Below are 18,187 nucleotides of genomic sequence, written 5' to 3'. Positions count from 1 at the left end.
TTCCATTGGCAAAGAACTCATTAAGCTGTCTTTGATTGCTGCTTGTAATGAAGTATTAGGCCAGTATGAGGCAAGTAAAATGAAAGACATTCCATTGTCAAATGATACAGCTGAAAGGGGGATATCTGATAAGAGTAGAAGACAGAAATGCAACTCACTGAAAAAATTAAAAAATCTGAATTGTTTGCATTACAACTAGACAAATCTACAGATATTCAGAACAACATAATTTTACTTCTGTATGTACGATATGTCATCATCAGCATCATCATCAAATTCCTGCCATGTACCCTCAAGGGGGGTGTACAGGATATGATAGTACTACATGAAAAAAATTACATCATTACTAACTTCCTATCTACAATTTTCCTCCAAATCAGTCTGTTACTTGTCAAGACTCCAACATTATCAGATCTTATATTTCTATCGTCTAAGGCACTTTGTACCGTATCAATCCACCTATATCTTGGTCTTCCTCTGGGTCGTTTTCCTGCCAACCTGGCAGAGAACACTTGTTTTGCTAATCTTTCCTCTCCCATTCTATTTAAGTGACCATACCATCTGAGATTAGCTCTGCTAACGCATTCCTGGATGCTGACAATGTCAAGTTCTTTCCTAATATCCTCATTTTTAATATGATATTGCCATTGATGCCATCTGTTCACGCCTCTAATCTTTCTCAGGACTCTCATATCTGCGGTCTCTAGTCTTTGGTCAAGTGTTTTACTTCTGACCCAGCTCTCAGATCCATAAGTTAAAATTGGTTTGAACACAGTCTTGTATACAGCTAATTTAGTGTTCCGACTAATTTCTTTCTTATTCCATATGAATTTATTCAATTGACTTCCCACGATACCAGCTTTGCTGATTCTGTTGTCTATTTCTATATTTAGTTTACCATCTTCAGTAAAAATTGTGCCTAAGTAGCTGAAATGTTTTACTCGTTCCACAGGTTCTCCATTCACAACACAGTTGACATTTTCAATGATTCTGCCTATTTTCATTGTCTTTGTCTTTTTATTGCTGACCTTCATACCATATCTATTACAACAGCTATTCAATTTAGTCAGAGAATCTTGCAGACTCGTAGCGGATTTATTTAGAACTAAATCATCATCCGCATAAAGCAAAGAGCTGACATTAACATCTCCAATTTTGATATCAGGTTTAATACCACATTCCTTCATAATGTGATCCATATAGATAATGAATAACAGAGGGGATAATGTACATCCTTGTCTCACACCAGATTTAACATTAAACCATCTTCCTGTACTTCCTTCAATTCTAACTGCTGACTCACAACTCAAATAAAGACTAAGTATTGCTTGATATAATGCCCCATTGACACCATATAACTGCAGCGTATTGAATAGCTTCTATCTTGGCACCTTGTCATATGCCTTTTCCAAATCAACAAAACTTAAATACAGATCTTTGTTATATTCCCATGCTTTCTCGACTATTTGTCGTAAAGTGAAGATCTGATCCTGACAGCCTCTATTTGGCCTGAATCCAGCTTGTTCTTCACCAAGCTTTTCTTCCACAATTCTTCTCAACCGTTTCTCAAGTATACTTGCATAGATCTTGCCAGGAACACTCAGTAGGGAAATACCTCTGTAATTCTCACATTCAGTTTTATTTCCCTTTTTATATATGGGTACTATGAGAGCTCTACTCCAATCATCGGGAATTCGTCCCTCTGTCCAGGCTTTCTGAACTATGCAGTGCAGCCACTGTAAGACTCTTATACCACCATACTTCAGCATTTCTGGTCGAATATCATCTACTCCTGCTGCCTTTCCACATTTCAAGCCTTTGATGGCTTTTTCTACTTCAAGTATGGATATATGCCTGTTGAGTGTTTTTTACCATTGTGCTGTCATCACTGCTTGTTTCATTTAGCAGTTTTTCAAAGTAATTACTCCATACTTCAAGGATATCTTTTTCTCCTGTTCTCATTTCACCTTTATCATCTCTAATTCCTTTTACAGCACTCTTTCCTCCATTCCTAAGCTTCTTCAACAACCTCCAGAATATTTTGCCACCTTCTTGATATTTATTTTCTATATTCTTGCCAAAGTCCTCCCATGACTTTTGTTTAGCTAGTTTTACACACTGTTTAGCTTTCTTACATTTGTCTCTGTATTCTGTAAGAGTAAAAGCTGACTTATTTGCCAGGAACTTTTGATATGCTTTCTTCTTTTCCTTCACTGCCTCTTTAACTTCCTGTGTCCACCAGGGAGTTCTGATTTTTTTATCTTTGCACACAACCTCACCACATGCCTCTCTGGCAGAATCAATCAATGTTTCCTTCAGAGTTTGCCACTGAATCTCCAAGGTTTGATTCCTGTTCTCAAACTCTTTCATTTTCTTTTCAATAATATTTCAGTATTTTAGTCTACAGTTCACATCTGAGAGCTGCTCAACTTTTATTCGCTTTAAAACTTTCTTACATGTTATTCTTTTCAATATGAAATTCAATTTTATCCTGCTCAAGACTAAATAGTGATCACTTCCAATTTCAAATCCTCTGTACACTCTGGTGTCCTGCACCAGGGAGAAAACATCATTATCAACAATAACATAGTCAATGAGACTTTTCTTATTCCTTGCCTCTTCTCTCCATGTGAATTTGTGCACATTTTTATGTTGGAACATGGTGTTAGTAATAACCAGTCCATGTCCTGAGCAGAAATCCAACAGATATTTGCCATTATTATTAGCTTTGCTCTTTTCTCCAAATTTTCCCAAAATATTTTTGTATGTCTCACAATCATTTCCTACTCTACTATTTAGATCCCCAACAAGGACCAACTTTTCCTTTTTCATTGTGTCAGTTGCTTTTTCTAAAGCCTCAAAAAATTCCTCCACTTCTACCTTAGTAGAACCTTCTGTGGGACCATAGGCACAAATAAGTCTCATTGTCCAGTTCCCCATTCTACGATATTGTACAATATGTATATACTGTATATACTGACCATGATGAAAGTTACATGAAGGAAGACATTTTAAGTGTTTCTGAATTATCTATGCACATTACCAGCAATGAAATTTTCAAAGTTTTAAATTATTTCATAGAAGAGGGGTCTCAAATGGAAAATTGCGTTGGAGTTTGTACTGACGGTACTGCCTGTCTTACAGGTAGAAATTCAGGTTTAGTCACTAAAATTAAGGATATGGCAGGCAGTAACTTATTGTCAATGCATTGCTACATTCATAGGCAAAACCTGGCCTCCAAAAAAATGGCACCTGAGCTTACTGGAGTCCTGTCTCAATCTCTTAAAATTATTAATTATATAAAAAACAGTGCTTTAAATACAAGACTGTTAAAAGCACTGTGTGATGAAATGGACTTTGATCATCAAAATCTTCTTTTCCGTTCAGAAGTTTGTTGGCTGTCCAGCGATAAAGTTCTCAAGAGGTTATATGAACTTCGAAGGAAGTTGAGCTTTTCTAATTGATAAGAAAAGTCACTTGTCCCATTATTTCAGGATAAGAAATGGGTAGCCAGGATAGCATATCTCAGCGACATATTTTCTTACATAAACGAGTTGAATTTAAAACTTTAAGATCGAGATACAACAATATTTAATGCTTGGAACAAGATTGAATCATTTAAAAAGAAACTCAAACTCTGGCTTAATATGATTGTAGAAAGAAATAATGAAATGTTTTAGTCATACTCAGATTATATTATGGAAGTAGATGATTTCTATTCACAGAATTCAGTTTCAGATATTATTTACACTTGAAGATGTTGTTTGAAAAGTATTATCCCAAACATGAGGATCCCCAAAGGCAAAATATGTGGATTGTGAACCCCTTTGTTGAACACAAAGAAATAGCCCTTTTCCATGAAGAAACCCTTCAACTTATTGAATTATCAGACAAAGGACTGGAAAGTACTTTTAATTCTATGAGTAATTCGAAATTCTGGATAAGAATGAAAAAGGAATATCCAAATTTACATGAAATAGCAATGAGATTTCTTCTTTGTTTTTCCACCACAAATCTTTGTGAAACTGCATTTTCTGCCATGACTGTGCTTAAAACAAAACAGAAGAACCACCTGCAAATTTCTGACTGTCTCAGTTTTGCTATCGCATCAATTCATCCCAGAATTAATAAGCTAATAGACAGAAAACAGCAACAAAAGAATCACTAGCTTAACTAAAATCTTCAAAAACTCAGTTGTAATAAAAGAAACTAAGTTTAACTTTTTAAGTAACTTTGCTGTGTTAAAGTGATGTGTTTTTAAATTCAAAATATTAATTTTTGTTGGAACTAGTGTTGAATTGAGATATGAATTGAAAAATTCATACATTACTTGTTAAATTACATACTTTACATATATAAATATTTGGCATGTGTATGTGATAATATAATAAGTGTTTTGCTGACAAGTTGACATCCTTCTGCTGCTTCCCCTGCTCAGCTGACTTCTATGGTGAGTTACAATGCATAAATATTTTTCTCCTTCCCGTTTTTTTTCAAACCAACATCATTAAATGATTTCTTTTAAGGTTTCACGGTGGTCAGCATTCGTGGTTAAGAATTTAGGGAGACAGCATGTGCTAAAATAATTACTTTACTTAATATAATTAACGGCTATTTTAGCCTGTTTTTGTTTAGGAGTGTCCCTTATATTTAATACATTGGCTAACATACCTCAAAAAGGGATATATATATATTTTAGGGCATTATGGGCGAGTATAGAAGGCAATTATGGCAGAATAGAAAATGTGGAAAAATTTTGTACATACCTTGTTTTTGGTTTAAAGATGCCTTCTAAATCCACGCTCTTGCTGAAAGGTTGTATGTAAACGGGGGGGGGGGGGGGGAGAACATGGGGATGTGCTTGAGACATGGGAAATAAGTTTTACATACAACCTTTCAGCAAGAGCGTGGATTTAGAAGGCATCTTTAAACCAAAAACAAGGTATGCACAAAATTTTTCTACATTTTCTATTCTGCCATAATTGTCTTCTATACTCGCCCATAATGCCCTAAAATATATATATACCCCTTTTTGAGTTATGCTAGCCAATGTATTAAATATAAGGGACACTCCTAAACAAAAACAGGCTAAAATAGCCGTTAATTATATTAATAGTGTTTAAGGGGAGTAGCATGAGAATTTCCCAGAAACTATACTTACTTTACTTAATATTAGGAAAGTAACATTTGACATTTTGACATCTATATTTAGGTCATCATCAGAAAAAAAATATGTACATATAAGAAACAAGCTACATGCTACTGCACTTGACAAAGGTAAAATGAATCTAAGCTGCTTATTAATCTTTTATCTAGCTTGACCTCTAGTGGGAAAAGAAAAAAATTAATAATATTAAAAATAATAATAATAAAGTTTAAAAAAAAGGTAAATATAAAAATAAATTAAAAACAGAACAACAATAAACATTCCTAAAGTCCTCTCATATTGAGATTTCCTTTTGGGCTTGTTCTGGTTGCAGATGGGTTCTCCACATTCTTGGAATGATTAGTCCGTCATTTTTGTTGAGGTTTGGATTATGTTTTAGCATTTCACAAGCTTTTTTAAATTTTCTCTCAAACCAGGTTTTGGTGATGTGTAGGGACTTGGTGCCTTTACAGTCAATTCTATGGTATGTTTGGAGTGCGCGGTCTGATAGGCCTGTTTTTCCATAATGGAGGTATTTAATGTGTCGTTTGTGTTTGTCTTTTCTGATTGGGATAGTGCATCCTGTTTCTCTTATATAGGGTAGGTTACATGTACATTGGATTTTTTTGTAAACCCCCGGGTGGGCCAGGTGTGGAAGAGGATCTTTGGAAGAACTGAGTAAATTTCTTAATTTTGTCGGGAGTTTGAAGGTTGTCTTTATGTAGTGTTCTATAGCATAAGGTTTATGCAAATCTAATAGTACATTTGTGCTAAGGGTAAGCTAAGGAGTTTTTATTTATTTATTTTTGTATTTTTATGCAGCCTGGAAACCCTACTCTAGAGACCAAACATGGAACATTTTCAAGCTACTCCAAACTTTGAATAAGCAGAGTGGTGGTCTCACAAGCAATGAATTTATCTCCCATCTATAGACAATCCCAAACATCCATGGTAAGATTTGAACTATCAGTCTGTTGGTTGGAGAGTGGATACACTGATCACTTGGCAAACCAGGCTGGCATCCACATCACCTTAATCATCTCATTCCTTTTACAGTACTCTTTTTCTAAACTTTTTTTTTCAATAACATCTAGAATATTTTGCCACCTTCCTGATATTTATTTTCTGAGTCTACCTATGAGTTTTGCTACTTTTAAACACTGCTTTGTTTTCTTACATATTTCTCTGTATTTTCTCAAGCAACATGCTGGCTTACTTGCCAGGAACTTTCAATACTTTCTTCTCTTCCTTGACTGCCTCTTTAGCTTCCTAAGTCCACTATGGAGTTCTGACTTTTTTATCCTTACATACAACTTCACCACGCGCCTCTCTGACTGAATCAATCAATGTGTTTTTCTTAAGGATCTGCTATTGAGTGCTCCAGGTTTGGTTTTTGTTTTCAAACTCTCATTTTTTTCTTGCTTGAATAATATTTATTTGAGCCCATGTGTTAAGTAAGTAGTGCCACAGTTGTCCTTAATGTCATTGAATACAATCATCAAATGAATATTATTCTTCAAGACTGCTCTAACTACATCCCACTAGATTACAATCACACCAAAACACAGGTTAAAAAACCTATTTAAAGCATCTTCCTGACCTCCTGGCATCACAAAAACTCAAACCCTTCAGTTCCCATCCATCCCAGTTATACAGTTTACCTAAAATCCATAAACCCAATTTGTCCCTAAGATCTACAGTAGATGCCGCCCTACAAATGATCAAAACAGCTAGCAAACTATTACCTCCCTCACTAGTCATACTACATCCTATATTAAAAAACTCTACTCATTTTAAAACCTCTATTGAAAATCTAACTTGAAATACTACAAACATATTGGTTAGCTTTGACATCATCTCATTGTTTACCAATATTCCCTTGATACCTTAACACTTTAAAAAACATTTTTCCTTCTGATATCTTAGATCTCCTTTCTATCAATTCTATTTTTTTTTTCTTGGAAGAAAAAAATTCACAACATGAAAAATTTTGAAAAATGAGGAACAGACTCAGTCCCCTTCAAACCTTCTACCTAGCTAAGATAGAAACGTTCTCTATTTGGTCTCATGGCCTAGACACGTAGATCCTTTCCTCTGTCACCACGATAGTGTACATCCAAGAATCCAATTTATGACAGAAAAGGAAACTAGCAATAACTAGCATGCCTGCTCTCCAACTAACAGGCTGTAGGTTCAAATCCTGCTGAGGGCATGGATGCTTGTGATTGTCTTTAGGTGGAAAATGGTCATCACCTGGTGCGAGACCACCGCACTTATTGAAGGCCTGAAGTGGCTTGAAAAAGTTCAGTTTGGTCTCTAGAGTAGGGTTTCCACACTATGCAAAAAATAAATAAATACAAAAAACATAAAAATTGATAAAAATGGAAAAAAAATATTCCTAGCCTGCTTTACAGTACAAAATGTACTATAGGTTTGCAAATAATCTTTTGTGGGTAGAAGCAACATAAAAAAAAAAAGAAAAAAAAGTAAACTCTTCCTAGACACCTTAGTTAAACACCTTCATAATAAGAACCTCTCATTCACTGTATACAGAAAAACCACTTGCTCAGGCAGATACATTCACAAACTTTCCCACCACCATTCCCCTCAACAATATGATACCATTAAAACTAACCAACAGAGCCTACAATCTTCATTCCAATGGACCTCTCTTTTTAACAGAATTCAATCATATACAAATACATAGGCAATCACGACTATGGTCAATCTGGTCTTGCAGACCATGCATTGGATATCACCCATTGGATCTTCTTGAAAAAACTACCATTTTTATTTTATTTATTTATAGTGTATGATAATATAATAGCCATGAGGCCCCTTTTATGGGGAAGTACGCATCATCTCATTCCTCCCCCCAAAAAAAATTTTATCCGGGCTCGGGACTGCATTGCTAACGAATCAGGCCTATGGCTGGGCCTTAAGTATTCTCGACTTTAATCCGTGTGTTCATGGGGCCAGTTTGCCTGCTTGCGGGAGGAAAAACCCCAAATAAACTGGGGAGAAAAACTCTGCTGTCCACGCCCAAGATTGGCTAACTTGGCCATGTCTGAGAAAGATCCTTAAGCTCCTCGTGTCAGCGACAAGAATCGAACCCAGGACACTCCTTTGCCATGCATGTGGTTGTGAAGCGCATATCCACTCGGCTAACCATGCAGACAAACTACCATGCTCCAACACTATAAATTTAGAAAAGAAAGATTATTTTTGGAATCTGCAGTTGCCCTCAGAAATCAGCTGAATTTAAACAAATAAGGATGCAAGAACCTTCCCAAAATTTGGAAACAATCCTCAGAGATCTCATGCAATGTAGGCCTCCTACGGATACCCATAGAGGGTGCCCCACCTAAATGGGACTAATATTATAGTGACATTTCATTTAGTACTGTGATGCCTGTGTGTGTCACAAGTCTTAGTTTGTACTCCCTGAAGATATCTCAGTGACTGAGATGAAATATTGGAAGAATTAGAACAGTTTTTAATCCTTTCCCAGTACTTACTTTTCTTTTCAATATGATATGCAATTTTATCCACTTCAAAACCAAATGGTTATCGCTTCCTATTTCAAATCCTGACTTCTCAATCCAGAAGATCATACAATCTGGAAATTCCTGAGAACCCTTCATACAAAACGTGTCATCACCCCCCATACAGGCCAAACAGAGTATTGCACACACTGATATGGAAAAAGACAAAGCTGTCATGGACAATCTGGAAAAACAATGCAGACCATCATATGAAAACATAAACATTAACCTCATCTACAAAGTTCATCAACAGGTTAAATGCATCTGACTGTCCAAGGACAACTCAGAACGCATCACCCCCAACTACACCAGCAGAAATGAAATAATGAACATCATAAAGCATCTCAAAATAAAAAAAGCTCCAGGTCCAGATGGCATCACCAACAAAATTATAAAGCTACTTCTAAAAAAGGCTATAGTGCACCTAGTCAACATAACAAATGCAATGTTAAGATTGCAGCACTTTCCCACTGAATGGAAAATTGCTGACATCGTACCCATAAAGAAACCAGGCAGTGACCCCCAGCTTCCCCAGTTACCGACCCATCAGTCTACTATCCAACCTAGGAAAAGTCTCAGAGAGAGTCATCCTCCTAAGATTAAAAGAAACAACAGATAAACTAGGAATCATACCAAATGAACAATTTGGTTTCCGAAGAGAGCACAGCATAACTCAGCAAATCCACTGAATAGTATAACACATCACAACAGTATATAATTGGAATTTGCACACTGGCACGGTCTTCCTAGACGTCTCTAAGGCCTTTGACAAGATCTGATACCAAGGCCTTCTCTATAAACTCATAAATGCAAATATGCCAATAAATCTAATAAGATTAATAAAAGCATACCTCTGTGAAAGAACCATGCAAGTAAAAATCAACAAAACAGTTTTAACCAGGCACAAAATCCTAGCAGGAGTTCCACAGGGATCCTTGCTGGAACCCCCTCTCACAAAACCTGAGAACAACCATCACAGTCCTATACGCAGATGACATGGTAATTCTAGCAGGATCTCTCTGCCCCCACCTGGCAATCCAAGGACTTCAGGACAGTATTACTACACTGGAGAAATGGTTCTCCAACTGGAGGATCCAATAAATTCCCACAATAGCACAACCATAACATTCTCCAGAAGAAAAGCTTCCATCACTGATGATATCCAACTCTTCAGAGAAAAGATTCCATGGCAGACAGAAACTAAATATCTCAGAGTACAGCTCGACAAAAAACTCCAATTTAACAGTCACATCAAACTCATAGGTACAAAGACATCCAAAGCCATAGCTCAACTCTACCCCACGATCAACTGCTGCAGCAAACTAGATACACAAAACAAGCTACTGTTATACCAGATGGTAATATGTAATCACATATGTTTCCCCAGCATGGAGCCATATCTTGAATTCAAACCTTCTAAAATTGCAGCAAATACAGAATAAGTGCCTGCGGATGGTACCAGATGCCCCATGGTTTATTAGAAACCCCCAGATCCACTGAGAGACCAAAATCCCAAACATTGTTCTGCTCTTTCATGACCTGGCTGAAAAGTTCTCAAAGGCAAGCTTGCACCCAAACCCACTAGTCAGACAAGCTGCCAACTACAATGAATCTGAACACTGCAAACACAAAAGACCCAAGACAATCCTGCTCCGAGCTGAACACAACTAACCCCACAGCCCACAAAGGGCAAACATAAAGCTCACAACAACCCATCACTCCCTCTGGTATTTTGTCAATCTGGTATTTCTGCAATTCTTCTGATGGTTTCACTTCTTTTCTATTGATGCTGATTAGTGCCAATCTTGAATTCTGTTGATAGTGAGTTAGAGTTTTTTGATAGCTGACTGACTCTTCACTGTTTGTTCTAGTGTCCTGATGAAACCAGCACAGGCCTAATTTATCCAGGCAACACCTCAGCTAAAATGAAATTCCATCATGTTATATCACTGCTTTTTTTTTTTTTTTGGTATAATCCAATAAAATAATTTATTGGCTAATCCCAAATTTCCAGCCATCCACATTCATTTAGTATCCAGGTGGATACCTACTAATGGGGTGCACCACAAGAAGTTGATGACTGGACATTAGATCAGAAGTCCTGGTCAGTACTTCACACACTTTTTAAGAACTGTGGAGGTCCTCCTCCCAGATATTTAGCTTTGATATTTAATATTTTGTTTAATATTTTCTTAATATATTTAATTTAATATGTTTAATAATATATATTTAATAAATCATAATTTAAAATATTTCTATAATAAATTTAGTTTAATCTTTTATCCAAGTGCAAAAAATAACCTTTCAACATCTTTCTCTAAATCCAGAGTAATTTAATAAAAAGGTGGCACACCTTTTGGCAACTCCTATAGGTAAAGATGACCTCGCTATTGCTTCTGCCTGGTATCTCCACTTCTGGGCCTGGCTCCCACTGAAGAGACCTCAATAAAGATCAAAACTAGTCTGGGTAGTGGCCCTTCCCTTAATGCATAACATTATACATATCCGCAAGGAGATGTGTTTTGCATTATGGGAGATATGGGTGATGTTAGCTTGGTCCACCTTTGCTACGAGTTGCCCGGTGTTGTACTACCTTACCCCAGTCCTGAAGATATTTTCAGGTGCAAACGTTGTTTGCCCACACTTGGATAAAGGATTCAACTAAATTTATTATAGTCTAACCAAGTGAAAAATAAACTTTCAACATTAAAATATTTCTGTTTAATATTTTTCAGAGTAATTACTCCGGGCACCCAGAATTTCCCTTTAATTTCTGATTTACTTCTTTATTCCATTTCCTTCTTCTTCTTCCCTCTTTTACTTTGCAGTGTTGAGGGTTTTCTATTCGTTTAACCACAAATGTATACAAGGATAAGGTGGTTAAGCCCTATGCCTCCTGGTGTATCCTATGTCTGTAGAGGCATTGAGTTCTCAAGGCCAGTTTGCCTGCTTGCAGGATGATAAACCCCAGATAAACTGGGGAGAAAAATCCTGCAGTCGATGCCCAAGATCAGCTAACTTGGCTATGTCTGAGAAAGATCCAAGCTCCTCACGTCAGTGATGGGAATAAAACCCAGGACACTCCTAACCACACAGATTACTCCATTTCCAAGTTTTCGTAGCAGCCTCCAAAACAATGCCATCATAACATTTTTCTAGGTTAATTCCAAAACCTTTCTATGACTTGTTTGGCTTCTTTTATGCATATATTAAATTCCTACTTTTTTTTTAATTCTTTAAGAACACATGCTGACTTACTAGTTTAAAACTTTTTTATATTTTTCTTTCATGTACATTATGACTATTCATTTTTGTGTGTGTGAGAGATTACCCAGCTAGCATCCCTGCTTTATATAATTAAAAAAACTGCCATTTCCACATGAGATAATTCACTTTGTAAAGCTCTTGTAAAATCAGAACTAAGGACCTATTGGATGAGACTACTATATCTGTTAATAGCATGAATTTTCATAATTTAGTCAGTTTTGGAAAATAGAAAACTTTTTACCTTTACATGTGAGTTAGCTAATTCATCTTCAGCCAAGACCAGCTTATGCAGGGTCTCTGCAGCCTAGACAGAATCCGAAGCGAAGCCTTTTCTTTCAATTGCACTACGGACGTGCTCTATAAGACTAACTAATTTACCCTTAGTAAAGTATACTGTGCTATGCAATGTGTCAAAATAACACATAAAGCATTAAACCAAATGCCATCCAACTATTATTGGATTAAATGACTGTTTATACTGATGTTAATTTGAAAAAGGATGGTTATACACATTAATATTTTTCTTAATATATTTAATTTAATATGTTTAAATTTAATATGTTTACTGCAAAAGGCTGGAAAGTACTTAAGACTTACAGAATACTTACAGTTATCATAACATAATGCATTCCTGCATTGTGTACTTCATTGACAAACTCTGGAAGACCAGCAAAATTCTTTTTATCATAAGTGAAATCATTATGACGATCCATATAGTCAATATCATTCCACTGTGTATCCTAAGAGGAGGGGGAGGGTTTAAAAAACATTAAAAACTGAAAGTTTCATGTTTAAGAAAAAGGGAATAATTGGAATAAAAAAAAATAATGAATAATATAACATTGAAAATAACAAAATATAAACTTTTATATTTTAAACACTAATGGCAGCACAAGTCATCCTAAGAAACAAAAGGAAAAAAATAATAAAGTAGGAGTAGTGTTTCATGTTAAACAGATGCTAAATAATTAGAAAATAATAATTATTAAAAAAATTATTAAAAACAAGAAGAAGGTAAAGCCAAACTGCTTTAGATCTGTTGGACTACAAGTATCCTTTTGTCCTATTAACAAGATTTCTATTGTTCTAGGCTTTGCAAAAGATAACCTTCTGCTTTTGGCCCAATCTGGAGTCGATTGAATTCCTGGTGAATTCCATTAAATAATTACATAAAAGTAATTATTTAATGAAAAGTTATATAAAAAAAGTTGGGCAATCTTGCTACATTATCCAAATCTAAATAAAACTAACAGACTGAAATTATCCCTTTTATGGAAAATGGTACTTCACATGCTCTGAAAATAATTAATTTTTAAAATTAATGATCTCTTACTTAATGATGACTATACAAATAATAATAATAGTAAGTATTTACTAGAATTCTGCTTGGGACACAGACTAGTCTTTATTAACACGTTTCAACAAAGATGTGCACACATTCCTATGGAGAGAAGACAAGAAATAGGAAAAGCTTCACTGACTATGCCATTCAATGGCATAGTCAGTGAAGTTAATACTGGTTCAGGATACAAGAGTATATAGAGGTCTTGAAAATGGAATATTATACAGAGCAATCCATAGTCTATATTTAAGCTGTCAGTCAAGCACTTAGAACTGAAGGAAATAGAGGAAGATGGTGTGATGTAAAATCAGGGTTAAGACAAGGATGTACATTATCTCCACAGTTATTCATCATCTATATAGATCATATTATGAAAAATTAGGCCTGATATTAGAATTGAAGATATCCAACTTAGCTGTTTGCTTTATGCAGATGATGCAAGTCTTCAGAATTCTCTAACTAAATTGAATAATAACAGATGTAACAAATTTGGCATGAAAATCAGCAATAAAAAAAAACCAAAACTATGAAAATAGGCAGGAGCACACAGAAAACTTCAGCTGCATTCTGAATGGAGATCCTATAGAACAAGTAAAATAACAGCTGTAACATGTAAAATTACAGAATAACAGCTGTAACAAATTTGGCATGAAAATCAGTAATAAAAAGAACAAAAGTATGAAAATAGGTAGGAGCACAGAAAACTTCAGCTGCATTCTGAATGGAGATCCTATAGAACAAATGAAACATTTCAGCTATTTAGGCTCAGTTTTTAGTGAATATGGCAGGTTAGATCTGGAAATAGACAAGAGAATAAGCAAAGCTGATATGGTGGGTAGTGAGCTGAATAAATTTATATGGAATAAGAGAAAAATTAGCCAAAACACTAGACTAGTGGTATACAAGACAATATTCAAACCAGTTTTAAGTTATGGAGAGTCAGGTTAGAAATAAAACACTTGATCAAAGACTGGAGACATCTAATATGAAAGTCTGAGAAAGATAAGTGGAATGAACATATGGCATCAATGGCATGGCAGTATCACATTAAAAATGAGAATATTAAGAAATAACTTACCATTGTTAGCATTCAGGAATGTGTTAGTAGAACTAATCACGGGTAATATGGTCACTTAAACAGAATTGGAGAGGAAAGATTAGCAAAACAAAGGGAAAAGACCCACAGGAAGACCAAGATGTAGATGGACTGATTCAGTAAAAAGCATCTTAAAAGACAGAAATATAAGATCTGATAACATTGGAATCTTGGCAGATAACAGATTAATTCAGAGGAAATTGTTGATCAGAAATTAGCAATGGTGTAATTTTTTCCCTGTATTACTATCATAATTATTCTGTACACCACCCTGAGGATACATATCAAGATTTTGATGATGGTGGTCAGAGTGTACAATTCTAGATGATTGGAGTAGCACTCTCATAGTACTGATTTCCATTTTTATGGTTGATAAAAATGGAAATAAAATGGAATGCAAGTATTGAAGAGGAATTTCTTTATGCAAGCATGCATGAGAAATGACTAAGAAAAAATGTTAGAAGAGAAACTTCTTGGAGAAGAGGAAGCTGGGTTTGGGACAAAGAGATGTTCCGATCAGATATTCACATTAAAACAAACAGTTAATAAAACATGGGAATATAACAAGGATCTGTATTTAAGTTTTATAGAAGTGTGGGAAAGTTTCAAGAGAAAAGCTGTTCAAATGTTTTAATTATATAGTGTAAATAAGAATTATAGTGAGCAATACAATTTATCTATGATAGTTATTATTTGGCCCTTTTCACTAAAATTGATACATAATATTGGATTTATTGGACCATGGCTTTTATAAACATTTATCCATAATCATCGACTAGTTTTACCAGCTGTGTCTGTCTGGCTTTATCAAGACGAGAAAGGTTATACTAATAGTAAATGCAAAAAACAAAAGAATGCAGTAACGACTTAAAAAACAGTTAAACAAATTGGACAGCACACGTGACATCAAACGCATAAAGCATGAAGACTTAGTCATTCTGGCGACACAGTACATATCATCTATCGTCATACCCTATGCAGGCTCAGTCTCCACCAAAATAGCAAGAATTATGAAGCCTTTTAACATCAGAGTTGTTTTTAAACCTACCATAACTACATGACAGTTATTAAGATCCCCCTAAGGATAGCATCGCTTTCTACAAATATCAGGTGTTTACAGCATACCATGTACATGTGGACTGACTTACATAGGCCAAACTTCACGAAGCCTAGAAATCCGAAAGAAGGAACATGTCGGAGATGTCAATAATAATAGAACAGATACCTCAGGGTTAGCACATCATTTCTCCACTTCAAATCATTCAACAGATTGGGACAACAGCTCCATGCCATATATCGAAGAGAATTACAGATGTAGAACCTTTAAAGAAGCTGCAGTAGTCCTATAGACAGGAAATGACCTCAACAGAAAACAGGGAATAATATTAAAAGACATTTGGAAAAACCTATTAAATTCATTAAGTTTAGCAGAACTAAATTACGTGAAAAATTATAAAACGCAACTTAATAACAATGACTAAGTCTTTATGCTTTATGCGTTTGATGTCAAGCATGCTCTCCAATTTGTTTAATTATTTTTTAAGTCATTACTGCATTCTTTTGTTTTTGCATTTAATATTAGTATAACCTTTCTCGTCTTGATAAAGCTAGACAGACACAGCTGGCAAAACTAGTCGACGATTATGTATAAATGTTTATCAAAACCATGGTCTAATAAATCCAATATTATGTATCACAATTTATCTATATGAATCATGATATGAAAGAAAATGGTATTAAGCTTGGTATCAGAATTGGTGATGTTAATCTCAGTTCTTTATTTTATGCCGATGTTATACTCTTACATAAATCCAGTAAAATCTGCAGGATTTCCTAATTAAAGTGAATAACTTCTGTAATAAATTTGGAATTAAGATTTGCAATAAAAATACAAAGACTATGAAAATAGGCAAAAACATTGAAAATATCAACTGAAACCTTAATGGAGAACCAAGAGAAGGGCAAGAAAAGCATTTAGACTGTTTGGCATGATTTTTAGTGAAGATGGCAAATTAAATATGGTAGGATAAGGTAGTAAAGGTAAAACTAATCAAACGAATAAATTTATATCCAATTAGAGAGAAATTAGTCAAAACACTAATACATTAATATTAGCTTCAACAATATCTTGTATAAGCTAATATTAATGTATAAATCTCAGAGCTGGGTTAGAAATAAAGCCCTTGATCCAAGACTGGAAACTACTACAGATGAGAGTTTAGAGTTCTGAGAAAGATTAGAGAGAAGAGACGTCATCAATGGCAGAATGATATTAAAACTTGCCACTGTTAGCATTCAGGAATATGTGAGTTGAGCTAATCTAAAACAATGGGCAGGCAAAATAAGTTTTATTTATTTCTAAATGGCAAGAAAAATCAAGAAGACCAAGTTCTAGGTGGGTTGATTCAGCAGGGGTTGCCTTTAAGCTCTGACAATACAGGAGTCCTGATATGTAATGGATTAATTTAAAGGAGAACTGTCAACAGGAATTGTTGATAATGATGTAAACTTATGATGTATTACCATCAAATCCTATTCCCCCCCCCCGATCCAAAAATGAGGTTACATATCAGGAATTTGATGATATTTCAGAGATGCAATTCCATAAATATGAAACCTAACATAAATTTGACTGGCAGCAACTACTGAATAGTCTTTTTTTTGATATATAACTATTTCCCTTGAATAAATTATGTTTGAACTCGGATAAGAATTTCATGGCTTAATTTTAAGAAATGCTACTCATGCCTTATCATTTCAGAACATTTTTAGTAGTTTAATATGGATTGTAAATTCATTTTTACATATAAATTTCATCAAGTTATCACCATCATCAAATTCCTGCCATGTACTCTCGAGGGGTGTACAGGATATGATAGTACTACATGAAAAACTCACATCATTACTAACTTCCTGTCTACAATTTTCCTCCAATTCAGTCTGTTACTTGTCAAGACTCCAACATTATCACATCTTATATTTCTATCGTCTAAGGCACTTTGTACTGTATCAATCCACCTATATCTTGGTCTTCCTCCGAGTCATTTTCCTGCCAACCTGGCAGAGAACACTTGTTTTGCTAATATTTCCTCGCCCATTCTGTTTAAGTGACCATACCACCTGAGATTAGCTCTGCTAACACATTCCTGAATGCTGACAACATCAAGTTCTTTCCTAATATTCTCGTTTTTAATATGATATTGCCATTGAAGCCATCTGTTCACGCCTCTAATCTTTTCTCAGGACTCTCATATCTGCAGTCTCTATCTCCAGCATTGTTGATTCTGTTGTCTATTTTCATATTTAATTTACCATCTTCATTAAAAATCGTGCTGAAGTAGCTGAAATGTTGTACATATTCTATAGGTTCTCCATTAACAATGCAGTTGATATTTTCAATGATTCTGCCTATTTTCATTGTCTTTGTCTTTTTATTGCTGACCTTCATACCATATCTATTAACAACAGTTATTCAATTTAGTCAGTGAATTTTGCAGACATGTAGTGGATTTATTTAGAAGTATAACATCATCCGTATAAAGCAAAGAGCAGACATTAACATCTCCAATTTTGATATCATGTTTAATACCACTTTCCTTCATAATGTGATCCATATAGATAATGAATAACAGAGGGGATAATGTACATCCTTGTCTCACACCAGATTTAACATTAAACCATTTTCCTGTACTTCCTTCAATTCTAACTGCTGACTTGCAACTCAAATAAAGACAAAGTATTGCTTGATATAATGCCTCATTGACACCATATAACTGTAGCGCATTGAATAG

The 18,187-nt window shown here is 35.0% G+C and overlaps 1 protein-coding gene across 1 annotated transcript in view; it reads right to left on the bottom strand.

Annotated features, from left to right (window-relative positions):
* The window catches only part of LOC150097205 (lysosomal alpha-glucosidase-like), a 228,191-nt gene that overhangs the window by 139,007 nt on the left and 70,997 nt on the right, over positions 1-18,187 (bottom strand). Inside the window, exon 6 of the mRNA XM_090407621.1 lies at positions 12,567-12,698. Coding sequence (XP_090263747.1) covers positions 12,567-12,698 — 132 coding nt within the window. The remainder of the gene's footprint in view (positions 1-12,566; positions 12,699-18,187) is intronic.

The sequence above is a fragment of the Typopeltis vanoorti genome, chromosome 17, assembly GCF_054136105.1.
Source record: "Typopeltis vanoorti isolate ZY-2024b chromosome 17, IOZ_Tvanoo_1.0, whole genome shotgun sequence".
Classification (NCBI taxonomy): domain Eukaryota; kingdom Metazoa; phylum Arthropoda; class Arachnida; order Uropygi; family Thelyphonidae; genus Typopeltis; species Typopeltis vanoorti.
Note: the sequence above shows the minus strand (reverse complement) of the source record. Positions and strands in the feature narration are given on the sequence as shown.